This window comes from Emys orbicularis, chromosome 15, assembly GCF_028017835.1.
Source record: "Emys orbicularis isolate rEmyOrb1 chromosome 15, rEmyOrb1.hap1, whole genome shotgun sequence".
Classification (NCBI taxonomy): domain Eukaryota; kingdom Metazoa; phylum Chordata; order Testudines; family Emydidae; genus Emys; species Emys orbicularis.
In genome coordinates, this window is record NC_088697.1 from 13,109,183 (window position 1) to 13,133,305 (window position 24,123).

At 53.3% G+C, this 24,123-nt stretch overlaps 1 protein-coding gene, 1 long non-coding RNA gene and 1 pseudogene across 2 annotated transcripts in view; 1 reads left to right on the forward strand and 2 right to left on the reverse strand.

The window, feature by feature from the left end:
* The window catches only part of LOC135889377 (zinc finger protein 420-like), a 157,129-nt gene extending 156,286 nt beyond the window's left edge, over positions 1–843 (reverse strand). The window contains exon 1 of the mRNA XM_065417245.1: positions 341–843. Within this exon, the coding sequence (XP_065273317.1) occupies positions 341–756 (416 nt within the window). The 5' untranslated portion in view covers positions 757–843. The remainder of the gene's footprint in view (positions 1–340) is intronic.
* LOC135889203 (uncharacterized) overlaps positions 1–24,123 on the forward strand; it is a 407,029-nt pseudogene that overhangs the window by 358,282 nt on the left and 24,624 nt on the right.
* LOC135889404 (uncharacterized) lies at positions 15,593–22,079 on the reverse strand. The gene is made up of 3 exons (XR_010561928.1): positions 22,012–22,079; positions 18,740–18,879; positions 15,593–16,048 (listed from the first exon to the last, which is right to left on the reverse strand). It is a non-coding gene; the product is annotated as an uncharacterized LOC135889404 (long non-coding RNA).

Below are 24,123 nucleotides of genomic sequence, written 5' to 3' on the forward strand. Positions count from 1 at the left end.
CGCTAACTCCATGGAAAACCCTAATGGAGTCAAAGCCCAGGTAGATTTAACCTCCATGTACCTAGTAAAGGTCACTCTTGGTTCCCCCATCTGGGGCTGATGGACATTCCAGTTGGAGGGGGACACACTTCCATGACACAGAACAAAGGAGTCGAACAACACTGTGGGCTTCACTCCAAGGAAGGGTGAGCTGCAAAAGGGAAAAGCAGACAACTCACCGGAAGGAGCTGAGACGCCACAAATGCTGCCTTAAAGTTCACTACTTGGGAATTAGGAAAAGGAAAAAACAATCTTTTCTGAGCCCTAGACAAGATTTTCATGGTGTTTATCTCCCTTGCAGCTTCTCTGGTGATAAATAAGAGAAGAGCTCCAAGTGAAGGTTTTCCCACACTCACAGCATTCATAGGGTTTCTCCCCCGTGTGACTCCTCTGATGACGAATAAGGTGTGAGCGCCGAGTGAAGGTTTTCCTGCACTCACAGCATTCATAGGGTTTGTCTCCTCTGTGGATCCTCTGATGACGAATAAGGTTTGAGCTCCGAGTGAAGGTTTTCCCGCACTCACAGCATTTATAGGTTTTCTCCCCTGTGTGGATTCTCTGATGGCGAATAAGGGTTGAGCTCCGAGTGAAGGTTTTCCCGCACTCACAGCATTCATAGGGTTTCTCTCCTGTGTGGATCCACTGATGTCTAGTAAAGTGTGAGCGCCTCCTGCACTTTTTCCCACAGTCAAAGTCCATGTTATTTCTCTCTCCCATAAGGATTCTCTGCTGGGCCGTGGTTTCCTTGAGGCCTTTGCGAGTTCCCTGACAATTAACAGATATTCCAACTTTCTGTGCTGGCTGGTTTCCCTGCTGCTTCTCTGGCCCGTGCTGCCCCTGAGAGCCTTTTCCCTGCTCACAATTCCTGGACACACTCCCTGTGCATCTTTGCAATAATGCCCCCTGTCGTTCCACTTCATCATCTTCCTGCTGAGGATTCTGCTCCATGGTCTCTCTCACCATCCCCTCACCTGATGGGACAGAGAGAAAAACCTCAGAAACCAGAAGGAAAAAGGGGGGAACAAACCAAGAGAATAGCTGGAGATGGAGAAAAAACAGGGACTGAATTTCCCCAAACTCTTCCCCAAAGGGGCGAGAGGAGGGGATCAATTCTGCATCCAGTTCCCATCCAAACACCCCCCAGGGAGAAGGGAGTTTGGGGAAGGAACTACTGCCAGGAGTTAGGATGGGTAGGAAGCCATGAACAGTATCTGCCCTGAGGGACCATCCTGAACCCAGAGACCTCATAAGGTCTTTGTTGGGAATCCCAGCTATTTCCTTCAAGCAATGAGTAGGTTTAATGATCCCTCACCCATGCCGCTGCATCGCAGGATCTCTCTTTCCTCTGAGCCCTGGAGTTCTGGGGCCCACGGCTCTTCCCCTCGTTCCAGCTGGGAGATGACCTCCGGTTTGGAAACTGGAAACACTGCTCAGGGGAAAGAAGACCAGTGAGATCAGGTAACACACAAAAGAAGAAGTTACTCAACTTGTGCATCAACGATGGTTGAGATGTGTCTCCCTATGGGTGCTCCAATGTAGGTGCTAGCACAGGGGTGGGCAAACTACAGCCTGTGGGCCACATCCGGCCTGCGGGCCCTTCCTGACCAGCCCCCGAGGCTCCCTCTGGCCGCTCCCCCGCTGTCCCCCCTCCCCTGGAGCCTCAGCGTGCCACGTGGGCAGCACTCTGGGGGGGCGGGGCGCCTCGCTCCTTCGGGGGAGTGTGGAGCCAGACACGCTGCTTTGAGCAGCATGGTAAGGGGGCCGGGGGGATGTTTAAGGGGCAGAGGGTGGTTGGATGGGGCGGAGGTTTGGGGAGTGCGGTCAGGGGGGTTGGATAGGCGTGGGAGTCCCGGGGGTGGGGCGGGATGTGTGGATAGGGGTCAGGGCAGTCTGGGGACACAGAGCAGGGGAGGTTGGGGGTCTCAGGAGGGGGCGGTTAGGGGACAAGGAGCAGGGGGGTTGGATGGGTCAGAGAGTCTGAGGGGGGCAGTTAGGGGGCAGGAAGTGGGAGGGGGAGAGCCTTCCTTACCCGGCCCTCCATATAATTCTGCAACCCCAATGTGGCCTTCGGACCAAAAAGTTTGCCCACCCCTGTGCTAGCACATTAAAAAAAACAGTTGTGTAGACCAGAGGCTTTCCACAGTACTGTACCCCTTTCAGGAGTCTGATTTGTCTTCCCTATCTCCAAGTTACACCTCATTTAAAAACTACTTGCTTATAAAATCAGACATAAAAATACAAAAGTGTCGCTGCACACTATGAATTGCTGACTTGCTCATTTTTACCATATAATTATAAAAGAAATAATTGGAATATAAATATTGTACTTACATTTCAGTATAGTATATAGATCAGTATAAACAAGTCATTGTATGAAATTTTCCTTTGTACTGACTTGGCCAGTGATTTTTCCGTAGCAACTCTGAAAGTCCTCTGCGTACCTGTGACGGGGTTGGGACTTACCACCATGGCGCCTCCTGTTGGCACGTCTGGGTATTAGCTCTATCCGCCACGGAGCGCCCTCTGCTTGTGGTGTCCCGTCTGTCGTCTGCCCAACTGGTATCGGGACCCCCGTTGCTCCCCTTCGGCAACGTCCCCTTCAGGACACTGCCCTCCGGTAGTGCCCCCTAGTCCACGCTCACCCCCTTCTGGGGGGGGGGGGGTGTTGTTGTTAACAGCAGTCTTCCTGCCGCAGTGGCCAACCACAACTCAAAGTCTAGCCCCTCTCGGCGGGGGTATGTTGCAGTCTGATATGGCCGCTCTCCCACGGCCAGGTGCAGCACAAGGGGGAAGAGGGGGACCCAGGCCTGCCCACTGCTCTGGGTCCCGACCCAGGGACCCTCTAGTGGCAGCCACTCCATCCTCCTCCTCTCCCCTCGTCTGTCCGTCCTCCCTGGGTCACTTCCCCTCTGACCCCTTGCACCCTGTAGGCCCGCAGTCTGACAGGTATTGGGCTGGAGCTCTCCTCTGCTCCCCCGAGCCTGCCCAGCACTGCGCTGTCCGAGGTGCTGGTCTCCTTCACTCAGGAGACAGACCCTCCCCCTTGAAGGTCTGGGAGAGACCGCCTGCTTCTCTCCTGGGCAGCCTTTATATAGGGCCTAGCCTGGCCCTGATTGGCTTCTCACAGGCCCCTCCTGATGCCCACCCGCTCTGGCCAGCTGTAGACCAATCTCACCTGGAGGTGGGGCAGCCGCCCTACCACAGTACCCCAGGGGTACACATACCTCTGGTGTAGAGACTGAGCTCCAGGGCAATCTGCAACATATACGCAGTTATATACAGCCCGCCAAGGCCAGTCTGCGGACCCAGGCTGGGAGGGTCTCTCCAAGAGGCAGCGCAGACATTCCAATATGTGCTACTTCCTAGGCTGTGCTTTTCGGAAGGGCGATCCCCACAGCTCCACCATGCTGAGACAGGCCATTCTGGAGGCAGCATCCCTTTGTGTCATGATGGCACCTCAGCGAGTCCCAGTGATTTCAGACTCCTCCGAAACACCGTCTCTTCTGGGGTGCTGCAGCCAGTCGGTATTTGCAGCAACACAAGAGGCTTTTCAGAACCAGGCTGCATTGCTTAGGCAACGTGTCATAACTATAAAGGGAAGGGTGACAGCTCTCCTGTGTACAGTGCTATGGAATCCCTCCTAGCCAGAGACTCCAAATCCTTTTACCTGTAAAGGGTTAAGAAGCTCGGGTAACCTGGCTGACACCTGACCCCAAGGACCAATAAGGGGACAAGATACTTTCAAATCTTGGGGGGGGAAAGGCTTTTGTGTGTGTCCTTTGTTTAAGGGGTTGTTCGCTCTTGGGACTGAGAGGGACCAGACATCAATCCAGGTTCTCCCCATCTTTCTAAGCAAGTCTCTCTTATTTCAAAATTGTAAGTAAAAGCCAGGCAAGGCGTCTTAGATTTACTTTGTTTTCTCAACTTGTAAATGTACCTTTTACCAGAGTGTTTATTTTTGTTTGCTGTACTTTGAACCTAAGACAGAAGAGGGGGGTCCTCTGAGCTCTTTAAGTTTGATTACCCTGTAAAGTTATTTTCCATACTGATTTTACAGAGATGATTTTTACCTTTTTCTTTAATTAAAAGCCTTCTTTTTAAGAACCTGATTGATCTCTCCTTGTTTTAAGATCCAAAGGGGGTTTGGATCTGTATTCACCAGGAGTTGGTGAAAGGAAGGAGGGGGGAAGGGTCAATTTCTCCTTATTTAAGATCCAAGGAGTTTGGATCTGTATTCACCAGGGAATTGGTGAAGGTTTCTCAAGGCTTCCCAGGGAGGGAATTCTTAAGATGGTGGCAGCGGACCAAAGCTAAGCTGGTAGATAAGCTTAGAAGTTTTCATGCAGGCCCCTACATTTGTACCCTAAAGTTCAAAGTGGGGATACAGCCTTGACAACGGGAACACAGGATTTACAGATCCCTTGGTCAGTGTGGGAAAGCAAAACTGAACTCTACGTTCATTTTGGCAGTTGCATCTGCCCGGCTTTTTCAAAGCCTCCTTGATTTCATCTCTCTTGCTCGCTATTGCCTTGTCTCAGTCTTTTTGCCCTGAAAAGCAGCAAACTTAAGCCCAGTCTGTTTGTACCCTAGTTCCTGTGTCCCAAAGTGCTGTGAAGTTGTGTTCTCGTGTTCTGCTTCCCTTGGACCCAGTCATTACACATTAACCTTCAGTCTTTGAGACTTCCATTGTCCAGTGTGCTGCATTCATATGGGGACAGTCCTTGATCGTGTTTCCATGTAAACGGAGGCAGGCCTATGTTACTTCAACAGGAATTACATCCCCAACCCACAAGAGGGATTCACTCCTTCACACCCAGTGACTAACAAAGCAAATTGAGAGAGAAGCTGACCCATGCATATTTTTCATTTAAAAAAACTACTAAATAAAAGCCCCCATTCGCCAGAGGGAGACAAGGTCAAAGTGAAGGGCTAGGATAAGGAATCATAAAATCACAGAAACACAGGGGTAAAAGGACCTCAGGATGTCAGCTAGTCCATCCTCCAGCCCTGAGGCAGGACCAAGTATACATAGACCATCTGTCTAACCACTTCTTAAAAACCTCCAGCGACCAGCATTCCACAACCTCTCTTGGTAATGTATTCCTGTACTTAGCTATACTCACAGCTGGAAAGTTTTTCCTAATATCCAACCTAAACATCCCATGATGCAGAACAAGCCAGTTACTACTTCTCCCTACCCTAAGCCTAAGCAGGAGAGGATAAGGGAAGATCAGATTTCAAGACAATGATCACAGTCAGTGGTGTCAGACAGCCGACAGGTCGAGGAGGAGGAGGATGGAGTGCTGGTTCTGAGCTTTGCCTAGGGACAGGTCATTAGAGACTTAAGCAAAAGCAGCCTCACTGAAGTGCTACAATCTCTGACTCCCTGAATCCTCACCTTTCTACCCCCCACAAGCGCCCCCTGTGATGGGTTGGGTCACAGAGACCCCCTTGGGACTGTCCCGAGGTGCTGGGACTACCTCTGAGCCCAGAGCTCTGGCAGTTAGCGATGTGAAAAATCACACCCGACCTGACGTAAATTGCAGCAAAAACCGTAGTGTCGACACAGTTACAGTGGCAAAAAAATCCATTAAACAGAAAATCAAGGAAATTAAACGCCCATAAAGTACATTAAACAGAGTGAAGGTTGCCTAGTGCTGCCTCGGGCCCTTCCAGCATGTGGATGGTGGTGAAAAATAAAACCTCTGAAAACCAGGAAATGAAGAATTAAACTACACACCACCCCTGCAATGCAACCTTAACTCTGCCCTTACCCCTTAGCCCTGGAGCTGGCAAATGTCACTGGGAATAGGTCAGTAAGGGTGGTGCAAAGGTTAACAAACTACCCAAGGAAGGGGCCAATTTCCCACCTTTTGAAGGCTTCAAGTCAGGACAGGATGCCTTTCCGGAAGAGGTTTTCATCAAACAAAGTATTCAGTGCACTACAACGGTAACCGGACGAAACTCCATGGCCTGTATTACACAGGAGGTCAGACTAGATGACCTAATAGTCTCCCCCGGCCTTAAAATGTATTGATCGCCAGAAGGAAGGACTAAGAACATGCCAGTGTGTGTTTTATGTTCCTCAGACTGAACACCAGCATTTCTCCGCAGGCACTCCAGCAGTGTGCCCTGGGCCAGCTCTAGCTTTACATGAATGGCGGAGGGATTAGTTGGAGCAGCCTGGCAGAGCTGTGACACGAAGAGTGGTGCACGTGAAACTGGAAGGACCAGGTATTCCTCATTTCAGTGCTGAGTGGTGTAGGACGCGTCAATCAAGGTGCACAAGGGTGTGTTCTTGCCACAAGGATTGTCAGAAGGCTGGTGCCGTACATGCGAGGGGTCTCCAGGCCTCAGGGAGGGGTAAGTGAAGGCAACGACTCAGCAGGACTCTTCATTGGAAGGGGAAAGGGGTGGTGACAGCAGGAAGGTCTGAGATGGACTGTGTGTAGTAGGCTCAGTGTCTGAGTGCAGGCCAGGGGGAGGCAGCTTCTGTTCCCTACATCGGGCCCAACCCCAAGTTTTGCCTTAGCAAAGAGACGGTGTTAGCGTTTGTGCTCCTGCGCCTGTGCTCTGCTCCCAAAGTGTTCTGTCGCGGGGAGGGCAGAGTGCTAGTCTAGGTGTCATTCGCCTGTCGGGCAAAGCTGAGGGTGCATTGTGAACCTTAACTCTTCATTTCCCCTTCTAAGAACTGAGGGGACGGGAATCCTTACCCAGCGAGGTCACATTCTCATAGTTCTCCTGCATGACGTCTCCATAGAGGGCTCTCTGAGCGGGGTCCAGCAGAGCATTGCCGGTTCGAATTAGGGTTAGTGTGGACGCAATTCGACGGTATTGGCCTCCGGGAGCTATCCCAGAGTGCACCATTGTGACTGCTCTGGACAGCAATCTGAACTCGGATGCACTGGCCAGGTAGACAGGAAAAGTCCCGCAAACTTTTGAATTTCATTTCGTGTTTGTCCAGCATGGAGAGCTGATCAGCACAGGTGACCATGCAGTCCAAGAATCAAAAAAGAGCTCCAGCATGGACCGTACGGGAGGTACTGGATCTGATCGCTATATGGGGAGACGATTCCGTGCTAGCAGAACTACGTTCCAAAAGACAAAATACCAAAACATTTGAAAAAATCTCCAAGGGCATGATGGAGAGAGGCCACAACAGGGACTCACTACAGTGCCGCGTGAAAGTTAAGGAGCTCAGACAAGTGTACCAGAAAACCAAAGAAGCAAACTGACGTTCCGGGGCAGAGCCGCAGACATGCCGCTTCTACGCTGAGCTGCATGCAATTCTAGGGGGGGCCGCCACCACTACCCCACCCCTGACCGTGGATTCCGATGAGGGGTTACTCTCAGCCATGCCTGAGGATTTTGTAGACGGGGAAGATGAGGAGGAGGAGGACAAGCTTGCGGAGAGCACACAGCACACCGTTCTCCCCAACAGCCAGGATCTTTTTCTCAGCCTGACTAAAGTAGCCTCCCAACCCGGTATCCTGGACCATGAAGCCATAGAGGGACCTCTGGTGAATGTACCTTTGTAAATATAAAACATGGTTTAAAAGCAAGTGTTTTTTAATGATTAATTTGCCCTGAGGACTTGGGATGCATTCGCGGCCAGTACAGCTACTGGAAAAGTCTGTTAACGTGTCTGAGGATGGAGCGGAAATCCTCCAGGGACATCTCCATGAAGCTCTCCTGGAGGTACTCCAAAAGCCTTTGCAGAAGGTTTCTGGGCAGGGCAGCCTTATTCCGTCCTCCATGGTAGGATACTTTACCACACCATGCTAGTAGCAAGTAATCTGGTATCTTTGCATGACAGGTCAGTAAGGGTGGAGCAACAGTTTATCAACTAACCAGGGAAGTGCCAAATTTTCCATCTCTTGAAGTCTGCAACTCAAAATTGGATGCCTTTCTGGAAGATATTTTCATCAAAACACAAGATATTCAGCTCACTACAATGGTAACTGGATGAAACTGTATGGCTTGTACTATATGGAAGGTTAGTCTAGATGACCTAATAGTATCTCCTGGCCTTAAAATGTACTGATCAATGATCAATAGGAGGGAAGACTAAGAACATGCCATTATTTGTGTTGTGTTCGACAGATTTGAATATCACCACTTATCTCCATGCACTTCAGCTATGCGCACTGTGTCAGCTGTAGCTTTACATGAACAGTGGAGGGAATTGTTGGAGCAGCTTGGCAGAGCTGGGACTGTGATAAGAAGCGAGGTGCGTGTGATTCTTGAAGGAACAGGTATTCCTCACGTCAGTGCTAAGTGTTGTAGATTGTGTCAATGAAGGTGCACAAGGGTGTGTTCTTGCCATGAGGGTTGTCAGCAGTCTGGTGGCATATGTGCTAATGGTCTCCAATGCTCAATGAGGGTAAGTGAAGGAATCCTGAGTGCAAGGGTAAAGGGGTGGTGACATTAGGAAAGTCTGAGATGGATAGTGAGCAGTAGACTCAGTGTTTGAGTGCAGGCCAAGAGTAGATACCTTCTGTTCCCTGCACTGGACCTAACCAAGTTTTGCCTTAGCAAAGAGAAGGTGTTGGGCTTTGTGTTATCCTGCTCCTGTGCTCTGTTCCCAAAGTGTTGTGTAGCAGGGCAGGGCAAAGTGCTAGTATTTGTGTCATTGGCCTGTTGGAGCGTTGCTGAAACAGGGCAGAGTAGAGGTTGCATTGTGGGGTGTTGTGAACCTCAACTCTTCTGTCCCCTTCTAATAACCAAGGCGACAGGAATCCTTACCCAGCGAGGTCACATTCTCATAGTTCTCCTGCATAACATCTCTATAGAGGGCTCTCTGAGCGGGGTCCAGCAGAGCCCACTCTTCTTCGGTGAAATACACAACCACCTCCCTGAAGGCCATTGGCCCCTGAAAGAGCAAGAGCCCCTCACTCAGTACCTGCTGCCTACTGACAACCCCGCTGTTCACAGGGGAGGGGCCAATCACTTGGAAGCTGTGGGAGGCAGGCAGGCAGCATAGTTCCACCCACACCCCATCACATGACAGCAGCCAGGAAGCATCAAGGGGAGGGGAGACAAAGAGCACCCCCACTCCTCCCAGCAGAGAGAGGGGGCAGGAGTCTTCACATTCATCACTCACCTACTAGACAGAGGCTGATACAGGAAATGGAGCCCCCAGCAGGATCCAGGGACAACTTCCTGGTGTGAATTCAACACCCTCCTCATTGACAGCAGCCGGATGGGAGGGGATGGGGTGTCTTCCCTGGGCCTCACTGGTGGGGGCCCCTTTATATCTTACAGCAGCCTCTGGCTAGTAGGTTTAGGCTCCAGTATTGAAGTCTGGTAAGTTTCCCTAGCCCAGTCCAGGGGGGTTGTTTCCTGCTTGACTAATTAGGGAATTCCCACTCACAAACCATAGGGGTCTGGTGCTGGGATCTAGGCATCACAGTAAACAAATCTCGGCAGATTTATCACACCCTGCCCCCTCCCTTTCTCCACCTTGTGGCGTTCCTGCCCCCTCCCACTTCCAGACCAGCTGTATGTGTGTATCATTTTTGTATTTGAAGTTATACAAGTACATAGCCAATATTCATATCAATGTCTTTGATTCTAAGTAGCCTCAATGAAGCATTTGGTCAGCTTCTTGAGAATGGGCACTTACTGAGAACAGTCCTATCAAGAAACACTTAACTGACAATGGACTTTGGGAGACGCCAATCAACATCTGAGCTTTCCTGGGAACGTTCAAACTAACATGTAAACAATGGCGTCGTCCTGCAAAAAGCTGACTCATTCATGGACATGTGACTTGCCCAGGTGGCTACAAACGCCATCTTGTTGCTGTGACTTTGCACAGAAGAACGAAGGGGGCTCTGCCCACAAGAGAGAGAATATAAAAGGCCCTGGAAGCCTCTCCATTTTATCTTCAGCTGGCTCAAGAGGTGGCCTCTCCACCCCAAACAGATGCCTGAAAGAAACTGGAACAAAGGACTGTAACTACAGGGTGTGAGTGACTGCTGGACCCAGACTAGGAAGGAGCTTATTGGAACATCTCTGGGGGTGAGATTTCAGCTGTAATCAGTTTCTTAATGTATTAGGCTTAGACTTGCGTGTTTTGTTTTATTTTGCTTGGTAACTTACTTTGTTCTGTCTGTTATTACTTGAAACCACTTAAATCCTACTTTTTATACTTAATTGTGACGAAGTGGGGGGTTTTCTTGGGTTTTTCCGTGTTTTCCAGTGGGTTGCATGCAGAGGGAGTGGGACTCAGCGTCCCCGGGTGTTACTGGTTTAACGAGGTGAGGGGAGAGGGAGTTTGCTGTTACAGAGGACCAGAGAGGGAACTTGGGACCCCAGCCGATGGTCTGGAGGATGGATACCCCAGCGACTGGTGACCTGGCGACCTGGAGACCCAGCGCAGGAGTCACAGCCGGTTCTGGCCAGTGGGAGGACAATGGGCTGCGGAGAGAGGACCCCAGTGACCTAACCAGCCGGTTCCAGCCAGAGGGGGCCAGAGGAGGGCTGAGAGGAGAGGAGGCCCAGGCCACCCTGTTTACCTGGAGAGAAGACAATGGACAGAGGCGGGGCTTGGGGCCGGTGACGTCAGATGCCCAACTGGGAAGCAGGAGGGCTCTGGGCTGGAGAGGGGGAGCAGGCAGAGCCCACCTGCATGCAGGGGGACTGGGATGTGCTGTGCTGAGGGAGGCCAGGCCTGAGGCCCTGAGAGTTTCCTGTGCTGTGTTCAACTCTCAATAAACCCTCCTGTTTTATGCTGGCTGAGAGTCACTCCGGTCTAGAGAACAGGGTTGCATCAACCCCTTCGGGGGTGGAGGCCCAGGGGGTCCAGAGCGAGTGGACTCCCTGAGGGGGCCCATGGCGAGAAACAGGTGTGCTAAGGCTCAGAGAGGTGCAGCTCCAGGAGGTGGAGGGGCCAATCCCGAGAGACAGTGGACCCCCGAGAAGGGCGGTCTCACTGGAAGGAGCACCCCCCACGGACCGCATGGGGCCACGAGTGGGCACGATCTGTGAGTCCGTGACAACGTGGTAGCAGAGGATGGTTCGTGGCTGCACCCTGCAGACGTTTGGCTGCAAGTGCCGGCGCTTTGCAGTGAGTGGCTGCCAGCGGTAGAACGAGGGTATTGAACGGAACCAGCCTGGAAATGGCCTAGAACCAGCTCCGTAAGAGCGACCTGGCACGTCTGTGCAGGGAGAGAAGGCTGAGCATCGGGAGGCTCACCCAGGAGCGGCTGATTGCTCAGCTTGCAGAGAATGACCAGTCCGAGGAACAGGCTCCAGACCCCAGGGGGGCTCCCGGGGTGCCCGGAGTAGCCATGGGGGCAGTCTGCGTAGCGACCGGGAGTGTGTCAGACCTGACTCCCCAGTCAGTACAGGGAGACCCCCGTCAGGTTCCTCCCTAGAGGAGCTGCGGAAACTAGAGCTGGAACTGAAAGCAAAGGAGCTGGAGGATCGGAGGCTGGTGGACAGAGAGAGAGAACGAGCGGACCATACAGAACAGAGGAAGCACGAGTTGGAGCTGGAGGAGCGGCGGGCCAAGAGGGCCTGCCGGGGGGTAAGTGGGGAAGGGCCCCGAGACGCGAGTGGTATGGGGAATCTAGACACCAAACTGCTGCCCTGGTTCGAGGAGGGGGGGATATTGATGCCTACCTCACAGCCTTTGAGCAGGCCTGTGATCTGAACCAGAATGACCCCCCTGCTGGGTCCCAAGGCCATAGAGGCGTTCAGCCAAATGGATGGTGTTGAGACGGGGGACTATGACCTGTTCAAACAGGCTTTGCTGCTGAAGTTTGAACTGACCCCCGAGGCGTACAGGAAACGATTCCGGGGTGTACGCAAGACCTCAGGTGTCACTTACAAGGAGGTCACCAACCTGCTGGGGGAATATCTCCGCAAGTGGGGGAAGGGCGCAGGGGCCACTACCGCAGAGGACGTGTATAACCTGGTGGAGTTGGAGCAGCTGTATGACTTCTGCCCTCCGGACCTTAAGATGTGGCTAGTGGACCGGAAGCCCAAGGATCTGCGCAGTGCAGGGGCACTGGCAGATGAGTTTGTGGACAGCAGATCGGGGGCAGGAGGGAGACCCACATTGGGGGCTCAGAAGGGGAGTCACCCAGAGACCTCTCAAAGGTGGGACTCCAGGAAGCCCAACTCAGGGGTGGCCGGGAATGCCGGAGCGGGCCAACCCCCCGCGTGGGACTTGAGGGACCTGAAATGTAATTACTGTGGCCAAAAGGGGCACAAGGTGGCCCAGTGCCTGAAGATGAAGGAAATGGCGGCCAAGCAGAACCCGCGGGGTGTTAACTGGGTGGAAGCCCACCGGGAGGGGGCACTGCCGGTCCAGGGGGCTGCAGGCGAGAGGGCTGTGCCGGGGAAGGGGACCGCCAAGCCAGGCCAGCAGGGGAAGGCGGGGCCCCAGGTCCAGAGCACCCGTACTCAATCCGCCGGGTAAGCGTGGGACAGGCCCCGGGGGACAATCGCCACATCATCCCCATTGAGGTGGGGGGAAGTAGCGTCCAGGGGTTCTGGGACACGGGCGCGGAGGTGACGCTGCCACTGTCCGAGGTGGTGGACCCAGACCAGCTAGTGCCCGATGCCTACATGACCCTGAGGGGAGTGTTCAGGCCCCCCGTCAAGGTGCCTGTAGCGAGGATACACCTGAAATGGGGGGCTAAGGAGGGACCCAAAGAGGTCGGGGTGCACAATCACCTGCCTACCGAGGTGCTAATGGGTAATGACTTGGAGAACTGGCCGGATGGCACTCTGAGCGTCGTGGTCCTTACCCGGAGCCAGAGCCAGCGACGGACACGGGACCTCCCGAGGGGGGGACCGAAGCGCCGAGGGTAGGGCTCGACAGGGCTGGACCGGAGCCTCCGTCTCAAGGTGGGGAAACTGAGGCACCACCAGCCAGGGCTGTATCCTCAGACCCAGCAGCTGAATTCCAAACAGAGCTGCACGTGGATCCCTCCTTGGAAAAACTGAGGGCCCTGGCTGGCCACGGCGGTGCAGGGTCCCAGGGGGAGGACCGCCGGGAGCGATTCCTGTGGGAGAAGGGATTTCTGTACTGGGAATGGGCTGGTTCAGGGCAAACTGAATCTTGGAAAGGAGGGAGGCAGTTGGTGGTTCCCCAGAGGTACTGCCGCAAACTGTTGTGCTTGGCCCACAATATCCCTCTTTCGGGGCATCGGGGCATCTGGCGCACCAGGCAAAGGCTGCTGCAGAACTTATACTGGCCTGGGGTCTTTGATGCTTGTCCGACAGTATTGCAGGTCCTGTGACTCCTGCCAGAGGGTGGGGAAGGCCCAGGATAAGTGTAAAGTACCGCTGAGACCTTTGCCCATCATAGAGGAGCCTTTCCAGAAGGTGGCCGTGGACATAGTGGGGCCCCTCAACAGGGTGACCCGGTAAGGGAAGAAATACATCCTGGTGATGGTAGATTTCGCTACGTGCTACCCCGAGGCGGTGGCCTTGTCCTCTATTGAGGCAGACACCATGGCAGACATGCTGCTGACCATCTTCAGCAGAGTGGGGTTCCCCAAGGAGGTCCTTACAGACCAGGGGTCTAACTTCATGTCAACCCTGCTCCAGTGCTTCTGGGAGAAGTGTGGGGTCTGACACACCTGGGCCGCAGCCTACCACCCTCAGTCCAACGGGGTGGTGGAGAGGTTCAATGGGACCCTAAAGAGGATGCTGAAAACCCTTATGGACCAGCATCCGCAGGACTGGGACAAGTATTTGCCCCACCTGCTGTTTGCATATAGGGAAGTACCCCAGGAATCCACAGGGTTCTCCCCTTTCGAGTTGCTGTACAGGAGGAGGGTGAAGGGGCCCCTGGACTTGATGAGGGCCGAGTGGGAGGGAAAGGCCTCTCCCAATGCGGAATCAGTGGTGGAGTATGTACTGACTTTCCGGGAAAGGCTCGTGGAGCTCATGGGCTTGGCTAGGGGAAACCTAGCAAGGGCCCAGAGGAAGCAGAAGGCCTGGTACGACCGCTCAGCATGTGCCCGCTCCTATGCTACAGGGGACCGGGTGATGCTCCTCATCCCCGTGAGGAAGAACAAGCTGCAAGCTGCCTGGGATGGCCCCTTCAAAGTCATCAGACAGGTAAACGAGGTGAACTATGTAGTGGAACTGTCCAACCGGGCACACAGCCACCGGGTGTATCATGTCAACATGATGAAACCGTACTGGGACAGGGAGAAGTTGGTGCTGGCTGTGTGTGGGCAGTGGGAGGAGAAGGGAGAGGATCCCCTGGTGGGACTCCTCCCTGAGGCTGGGGCTAACCCCTCGCTGGAATCAATCCCCCTCTCAGACCAGCTAACCCCTGCCCAGCAGGCAGAGATCAGAGAGGTGCTGCATTCATACCGGCAACTGTTCTCCAACCGGCCTGGGCTCACTAACCTGGCTGTCCACCAGGTGGAGACGGGAGCCAACCCTCCCATCAGGTGTTCCCCATTCAGGGTCACTGGGAAAACAGCCCAGGACCTGGAGAGAGGGGTCGGGGACATGTTGGCTTTAGGGGTGATCCAGCCGTCCGCCAGCCCCTGGGCCTCGCCTGTGGTGCTGCTCCCCAAGAAGGACGGGTCAATCCAGTTTTGTGTGGACTATCAGAAGCTCAATGCCATCACCGTGTCCGATGCCTACCCCATGCCTAGGACCGATGAGATCCTAGACAAGTTGAGGGTTGCCCCGGTACCTCACTACCATGGATCTTATCAAAGGCTACTGGCAGGTGGCTTTGGACCCAGAGGCCAGGGAGAAGTCTGCCTTCACCACCCCAATACAGCTCTTCGAGTTCCTGGTCCTGCCTTTCAGCCTCAAGGGGGCACCGGCCACCTTCCAGCGCCTGATGGATCAGTTGCTAAGGGGGATGGAGGACTTTGCTCTGGCGTATATTGACGATATCTGTGTCTTTAGCCAGACCTGGGAGGAACATGTGTCTCAGGTGAAGAGGGTGCTGGGTCGCAGGATGCAGGACTGACCATAAAAGCTGAAAAGTGCAAGGTGGGGATGGGAAAGGTTTCATATCTGGGCCACAAGGTGGGGGGTGGCCACCTGAAGCCAGAGCTAGCCAAGGTGGAGGCAATCCAGGATTGGCCCGCTCCCCAGACTAAAAAGCAGGTCCAGGCTTTCATTGGGATGGCGGGGTACTACCGGAGGTTTGTGCCCCACTTTAGCTCCCTGGCAGCTCCCCTCACGGAGCTGTGTAGGAAGGGAAAGCCGGACAAGGTGGTCTGGACCGAGCAGTGCCAGAGGGCTCTCTGTGCGCTGAAGGGGGCACTTATCCAGGGCCCGGTGCTGGTAAACCCGGATTTTAACAAACCCTTCCTGGTGTTCACCGACGCCTCGGACACAGGGCTGGGGGCGGTACTGATGCAAACTGATACTAAGGGGGAGAGACACCCCATTGTGTACCTGAGCAAGAAGCTGCTGCCCCGGGAGCAGCACTACGCAGCCATAGAGAAGGAATCATTTTTGCTTATTAATGGACCCAGAGTAAGTATTTAATACCTGGGGGAGCAAACAGCTGTGCATCTCTCTCTATCGGTGTTATAGAGGGCGGACAATTTATGAGTTTACCCTGTATAAGCTTTATACAGAGTAAAACAGATTTATTTGGGGTTTGGATCCCACTGGGAGCTGGGTGTCTGGGTGCTGGAGACAGGAGCACTTCTTAAGCTGTTTTCAGTTAAGTCTGCAACTTTGGGGCATGTGGTTCAGACCCTGGGTCCGTGTTGGAGCAGACTGGCGTGTCTGGCTTGACAAGGCAGGTTTCTGAAGGCTCAAACTGGCAGAGAAAACGGGCTCAGAGGTAGTCTCAGCACATCAGGTGACAGTCCCATGGGGGTTTCTGTGATCGAACCAGTCACACCCACCTCCTCTGTATTTACTGCCTTCTCCCTCCAAAGAGAACCCACCAGCAACTCCGTGATAATCCCTACCTCAAATGGCTCCACTGCAGCCATTTCACTTCCCTGGACCCTGGAAGGATGGAATGATCTGGAGCAAAACATGGATGTTACGCTGCAGCCTGTTAGGGCAAAAAGGGCAATTGGGGACATGTCAGAACAGAAAATAATTTCAAAGCACAATTCCCCCCAGGCTCTTTCCCTGAAAACGGATGTTCTAGACTGTCATGCAAATAGAACAATTCAAAACACAGTAATGGGCGGAAGGTGGGGGTGGCTTTATCTACCCAGACATCTGTTAGAAAAGGAAGTCAACCAGACACACAGTGTCCAGTAAGTTCTTGGAATGTACAGGGGACACCTGTTTCTTTCAGAGGATGGAAGCAGTAACTGGAGGATGAAGGAATGAGTTAGGAAACTGAAAGCGGAAAGCAATACGGGCAAAAGTGATGAGAAAATGATCGATGTCATGGTTCTATGAGAAGGAAGGCATGAGAGCAGTAGAATACGGACAATGGAGGTCCAAATGGCAGACTTCAACCAACACAGAGAACTGGTTGGTGAGGTCCCATGGGAATAAAACCTCGGAGGGAGAAAAGAGTTCAGGAGAGCTGGCTGGCACTTCCTCAGAGACAATATTAAAGGAGGAGCAGCAAGGGATCACAATGTGAAGGAAAGACTGAAAGAAGAATAAGTGGCCAATATGGCTCTACCATAAGCTCTTTCATGACCAGAAAATAAAAAGGAATCCTACAGAAAGTGGAATCATGGACAAATTTCTATGGAGGAGTACAAAAGAATTGCACAAGCATGTGGGGACAAAATCGGAAAGATTAACTCACAAAGTGAGTTACACCTTGGAAGTGACATGAAAAATGCAATAAGATAAGGGTTCTATAAATATATGAGAAGCAAGAGACGGGGGAAGGAAAGTATAGGTCCTCTACTTACCAGAGAAGAAGAAGAAGAATAGATGACATCAACAAGACAAAGGTGTTTAATGTCTTTTTACATTCACTAAAAACGAAATTGTGACCAGATACGTAATTATTCCTAACCAAGAGGGGGAAGGAACAGAAACCACAATGGGGAAATAAGAGGTTGAAAAAATATTTACATACTTTAAATGTATTAAAGTCAGCAGGGCCTAATGCAATTCATCCTGGGCTATCTGAGGAATTAGCTGAAGTAATCTTGGAACAGTTCACAATTATCTTTGACAACTCCGGGAGGATGGTGAGGTGCCACAAGACTGGAGAAGGGCAAACATAAAACCTGTCTTCAAAAAGGGGCGCAACGCAGACCTGGGGAATAAAGACCAGTCAAGCCTAATTTAGATACCCAGAAAGAAACATGTATTAAACAATCAATTTATAAGCACCTAGAGGATAGTAAAGGATAAGTTATAGCCAGCATAGATTATCGAATACAAATCATGCCAAACCAATCGAATTTCCTGCTTTAAGAGAGGTACTGGCCTTATGGACCCAGGGGACACTGTAGACATGACGTATCTTGATTTTAGTAAGGCTTTTGACATAAAACCCCATGACATTCTCATCAGCAAACTAGGGAAATGTGGTGTACTTGAAAGTCGGTACTCAAAAAGTAATTATTAATGGCTCGCTGACAAACTGGGAGGATGTAATTAATGTGCTCCCACAGGAGCCAATCCTCGATCTGGTACTACTCAATATTTGCATTAATGACGTGGATAATGGAGTGGAGAGTGTGCTTATTAAATTTGCAGATGACACCAAGCTGGGAAGAGTTGCAAACACATTCGAGAACAGGATTAGAATTCAAAATGACCTTTATAAATTAGAGAATTGATCTGAATGAACAAGATTAAATCCAATAAAGACAAGTGCAAAGTACTACACTTCAGGAAGGAAAAACAAATGTTCAACTACAAACCGGGGACTAACTGGCTAGGGGGCAGTACTGCTCAAAAGGATCTGGAGGTTATAGTGGATCACAAATTGAATCTGAGCCAGTTGTGTGACTCAGTTGTGACAAAGGCTAGTTCAGTACTGGAATAGGTTACCAAGGGAGGTTGTGGAATCGCCATCATTGGAGGTTTTTAAGGACAGCTTGGACAAACACCTCAGTACTGGGGGCTGGACTAGGTGACCCCTCATGGTTCATTCCAGCCCTACAGTTCTCTGATTCTATTCTGAGGAAATGTTTGGTCATTTTATCACAGCACTGACCCGGCCCATCCCACCAGCATTAAACAACCAAGACATTTTGAAATCCTCCCAGTAACAAAGTCTGGGAACCAAATATGAGACAAGAGCAGAGCAAAAGGAGTGACTCTGGGGGAATTCCCCTGACATTGTCCCCAGGGCAGCACACTCCCACAGCCGGGGGCACAGGGAGCGTCAGGAATTGGCTTTTCCTCTCCCTGCACTTCACCTTCTTCACTGGAAAGTGAATCTGCCCAGGGATGCTGCAGTAAGTGTGTGTGGGCAGGTTAGAGATCTGGGAATCTCTCCCCCCAATTATTCCTGCCACTGCCCCTATCAATCTCTCTCTCCCTTTTCTCCTTGTGTTTCCCATCTCCTGTCCCACCCCCTCTGGCGGACAGACATATTCCCGGATGTTCGCTCTCCTATGGCTGGATCGGCTCCTCCAATTGCTAAGGGAAGGAGAGCTGTGGGGTGAGGAGGGGCTATTTGTGCAGAGTCACTTTCATGCCCATCCCCAGCACGTTCCCTGAGGAATCACCTGGAGAATCTGGCTCAGATGTTGGTGTGGGCAGAGCCTAGGGCTGGCCCATGGAGCTAATTACAGCTGGACAAAGTCCTCACCTTGCCTGGGCACAGAGGAAGCTTCACTCCAAGTCACTCCCAAGCCCAGACCCCACCAGGGGAGCAGCAGCTGCTCAGTCTGGGCTCCCAGATCACAACGCAGGCAGCAGCATCTGACCCAGGAAGCTCAACCCAATATCCTGAGAAGAGAGAGACAGACAGTCAGACAGAAACTGGGGGCTTCCCCCCCCCCCCCCGCCCTTTAGCAACAACTGAAACCCCCTCCCCACAGGGACATGTCCTGATTTTATTTGCTCCCATGTTGATCTGGCATCACTCCATGTTCTTCCTTGCAGTGTCTCTTGATTAACACTGGTCTCAGTGAGACCAGAAACATGGCTCAGGAGGGATGAGGCCAGAGTCCTTTCCTCCTCCCTCATTCCCTCCCCTTCTTCTGAGAAGGAGTCACAGCAACAGTTTTCCCTCCAAAACCTGAAGTTCCTCCAGTTTTGAAAATGGGGAGAGAAGCAAAGTCTGTCCTGATTTCATATCAGTAATTGATAAATGGATAGAAAGTTCTCAGCAGCCCCTGCCAGCCATTCACACGGGGGGCGGGAGAGCCCTGGGTGATGATTCTTTAACAGGAGAATGGATGGCATGGAGGAGCCAAATTTTGTAAGAAATTTCCAAGCCTGGTAACTGGCAGATAATGGCCAATAGGGACCCGCTCCAGAGACGACTCCATCTCAGCACTGGGCGAAGCAACCCCTCATGGAGACCATTCGTCATGGGGGTTTGGGATACTGCTGGTGAACATGGTGAGGGGAAAGTGAGGGGCTAATACAGTAGCATGGAGATTCTCAGCCACTCTGGGGACAGCCTGGGCACCAAGGAGCCAGGCACAGACTGAGCCCTCATCCTGTGCCCCCTGAGGAAAAGAAAAGGGTCCAGCCAACTGTCCTGTGAGCACCGTTCCCCCAAACAGGGGGAGGCCTCTGGCTTTGGTGTGTATTAAATATGGGGCAAGTCACTTTTATCAGCAAACATTTTAATGAAGATAAAGGGGGAAAGAAAAGAGTCTCACATGAGAGGAGAAAGTTGACCATTTAACTCCCTGCAACTGCCAGGATGGAGAATGACTAAGGCAACAAATTCCCTCCAAAAGAGGAGAACTTGCTGCAGTTAAACATGGGAACATCTCTAAACATGAGATGCTTTTTAACAGACATTTAATAATGACATGGAAAAAGACAAAATCTGACAGCTGATGTCTATGTTAAGTCATTAAAGAGAAAAGGGTGGATATCAGGAGAATTTTGGATCAATTTTCACTAAGTAGAGCAGAAAGTGAAATAAAACTCTTCACATTTTATCGATAGTCAATAGTAGGTAAAGAGGTAAAATGAGAGTGAGTTTCACAGTGTTATTTGACAAATTGAGAGAAAATGGGAAACCTCTGCAAAACTTTTCTAAATATATTCAAAAATTTGAGAAAAGGTCAAAGTGGGGATATTTTATGTTAATATTTTATTATTAGTGAGACATGGAAAAAATCTCAGGGAATATTAAATTAGAAATAGATAACTAGAGAGAAAAGAGGGCAAATTTTTAGGATATTCTCCTGAAGAAGAGATCTGTGTGTAGCTCAGAAATGTCTCTCTCTCACCAACTGAAGTGGTTCTAATAAAAAATATGACCTCACCGAACTTATCTTTCTAAATGCAAAGGACTGCAAACTGGAAAGAAAAACTAGGGCTACTTATAAACTCTACTGGGTGGTAAATTAACTATCACCTGTAGCCATATAGCTAGCGTTAGCATTTCTTTTATTCAGCAGTAATGCAAGGAACCCACGGGCCGGTCTCCTGTAGGACACTGGCATCAGCAGTTAGCAGAAGGCTCGAGGTCTATGAACTCTGGCACAGATAACTGGCCTAAGGGTCACCCCTAAGGTTTGGGGAACTGGAAATAGAGTGTCTAAGGGGGAATTTCATCCCTAAAGACACCAGCCGACCAGAGGAACATGAGCTAACACCGGCCTTCGGCTAGAACATCCACAGATGTCTGACCACAGGAGTGCCATGGCAACGAAGTGACACATGCCCCCAAGATGAGATCATTACTACTACACTAACCTATAGGAGAAGGACACCCCAGCACTAGTAGGGAGAGGAAATACAAATAAGGACGAGGGGAGAAACCCCACTGAACATGCATTGCACCTAGCGGCGTCAGCAGAACAGATTATCGGCTACACAACCCAAGCAAGGGATCTGCATGTTGCTGTAGACAGATCAATGAAAAGCTCCACTCAATGCACAACTGCCAGCAAAAAAGCGAACAAGATGTTAGCATTCATAAGGACTGGGATGGGGAATAACACCGAACATGTGTACACAAACCAAGGGGGCAGCCTCCAATACCCTGGGACCACCCTGGCTACTACAGCCCGGCCCACGGGCTATTTTATATCAATCTTTGAGAACTGGGGAAGAAACAGGTCTAAAAAGAACCATTGGCTTATGAGAGAAACCCGCCCGGCGCTGAGGAGAGTTGCTCTCGAGGCAGTGAGAGGAGTGGGGCAGTTTGCCGGGATTGCAGATGGAAGTTCAATCAACAGACAGTGATTAGCCCCTCACCTGGCAGCCGGGACGCTTTGGGGAGCTGCTGTCAGAGGGGAGTGAGGGGAGGGTGGAGCGGGACACTGGAGGGGCTGGGGGGGTCACGGGGCAGGGCGGGGGCCGGTCGGACCCGGGGGGCGGGACGCGGGGGGGGCCGTCGGACCCGGGGGGGAGGGGCCGGTCGGACGCGGGGGGGGGGGGGCAGGTCACGGGGGCGGTCGGACGGGGGGGGCAGGTCACGGGGCGGGGGGCAGAATGCGGGGCAGGGGGGGCCGGGCGGACGCGGGGGGGGGCAGGTCACGGGGGCGGTCGGACGGGGGGGGCAGGTCACGGGGCGGGGGGCAGAATGCGGGGCAGGGGGGCCGGTCGGACGGGGGAGGCAGGTCACGGGGGGCGGGGGCCGGTCGAGCCCGGGGGGCAGGTCGAGGGGGGCCGTTGCTAGCGGCGCTGCCCGGCCCAGAGACCCCGGGGCCGAGGCCCCCACGCAGCGCAGCACCCGGCCGAGGGGCGGGGCCGCCAGGGACCAGGCTCCTACCCGGGACACGAGAGTTCGCCTGAGAAGCGGGAAGGCGCCAGGGGGCGGGGCCGCTGCTCCCGGGAGGGGGGTCTGAGAGGCGCTGGCGGGGGGAGGGGCGCGGGGCTGGGGGGTCTTTGCGGAGGGAGGGGATGAGCGGGGGGCGGGGTCAGGCTGACCCCGGGGCCCGCCCTTACCTGGGCTGGAGAGGGCGGAAGCGCCGCGGGACAGGTTGGGAGTTGTAGTTCCTGACTCTCCCAGAGCGGAAGGGGGGGGGGGGTTTCCGCACGCGCAGAGCTCACAGAGCGGCGTTTCCCAGAGCACCTGGCACGTGACCCCCCAGGCGTTGGGCTCCGGCAGCCCCGCCCAGGGTCGGGGGCGGGAGAACGGGGTGTGAGCAGCTGCTGGGCATGCGCAGATCCCTGCTGTTCCCTGGCGCTGCGGGGCTGGGCTGAGCAGCGGGGTCTGTGCCGGGGAGACCCATTAACCCCCCAGTGCCCGGCCCGGGCCCTGCTCCCGCTGGAGCCGCCCCGGATCCGCCCCACGCTGCGGAGCTGCAGCCTCCAGGTACTGGAGCGGGGCCGGGCGGTGACTCTGCCCCAGTGTCCGGGGGGGACCCGGCATCTCGCAGCGCCGGGATGTGCTCCCTGGGGCCGCGCCCGCGGGGGGACCGGCCCCACTGTGGTTCCTGCGTGTGGCTGGGCGGGGGCAGTGAGACCGGGCTTGGGGGGAGACCTGGGAAAGGGGCGGATGGAAAATGTCTGTGCAGCCCGGACATGGCTGGGGGAGGAGAAGAGCCGGTGACCCCCGAGGAGTGGGGAGAGAAAGGGGGGGGGGCTGAGATCCCCTCGGATTTACTGCTGCCCCCTCCCGTGGGGACCCCCCCATCCTCTCCAGCCCTGCCCCCTTCTCTAGAGAGCAACGAGCCACATCCAGGGTGACCCACCCCCCCTTTTCCTCTCAAATCCCTGAGAAGGTCTCTGTTCTCCTCCACCGATTGTGCCCCATTTTCCCTCCACTTCGCCAATGGCCAGTTCAAACCCCAGGTTTTGGGTGACCCCCCACCCATTTTCTGCTGCAGTGATTTGTCCTTGTTTAGGAGGGAAATCGGTCCCCTGAGTGATTTCTGAAATGGGCAGAGGCTGGGAGAGCCCTGAGACAGGGATACGCTGAGCTGGGCTGGGGGGAGGGGGGGGGGGCTCTCTCTGCTGGCAACAGGGCATGGGAAGGCCCGGGAAGGGAAGGGAGGAGCAAGTGTCCCCCATGGAGACTGAACAGCCCCAGGTTTCCCAGTCCCAGCTACTTCCCCTCCCCCACCCAGGAGCCCCCCCACTGCCTGCTAGTCACATTCCCAGACCCCACTGCCAGCCCTCCCCACAGCCGGTGACCTTCTGACTCCAGCCCCACTCCTTTCCCCTGTGAAAGCCACATCACCCAGGGCTCCCTGCCGGCCATGTGAATGTGTTCCAAGAAAAATCCGTCCCATTCTGTTGTTTGAATATCGCTGTATAATCCCCTCAAATTTCTCCTCTTTTCTCTTGAACTGTCGAATGGTGATATAAAATCTCCCCAGATGTTGGTGCTTCTCTCTTATATTGGCAAATATTTAGTTTGTGCCCCATTTTCTCCTCAGGTCTGAAATTCTGATATCAAATTCTTGAAAAATTTCCCGCTTTTCGCCCCAGGTGTCTGAGATCAGGGCTCTTATCCTACGTGGCCCAGGCCTTGCCTGAGATCAGGTGCCCCAGTGTGCCGGGCACTGCACATCCCCTGACCAAGTTTGGGGCACTCGTGCCAGGAACTGCACAGACGCCTACAGAGAGCAGGGACCTTGTTGTGCCGGGTGCTACAGTGACCCTGACTGAGTTCCGGGCCCCTGTTGTGCCAGGCCCTGCATCAACACAAAGTGAAATCAGGCTCCCATTGTGCCAGGTGCTGCAGAGACGGCAAACAAAATCAGGGACCTTGTTGTTCCTGGAGCTGTGGAGACCCCAAGTGATATCTGGGTCCTGTTCCGCCGGGCGCCGCGGAGACCCCGAGTGAGGTCAGACCCCACTGTTGTGACAGGTGCTGTGGAGACCCCAAGTGAGATCTGGGCTCTGTTCCGCCGGGCGCTGCAGAGACCCCAACTGACAGGCCCCCCATTGTGCCAGGTAAAACTGAGACCTGGACCGAGATCACAGCCCCCCTTGTGCCAGGCAGTGCACAACTGCGGCCCAGATTTCTGCCTCCATTGTGCTGGGCACTTCAGAGACCTCGACTGAGATCTGTGTCCCCGTTGGGCCTGGCACTGCACTGACCCCAACCGC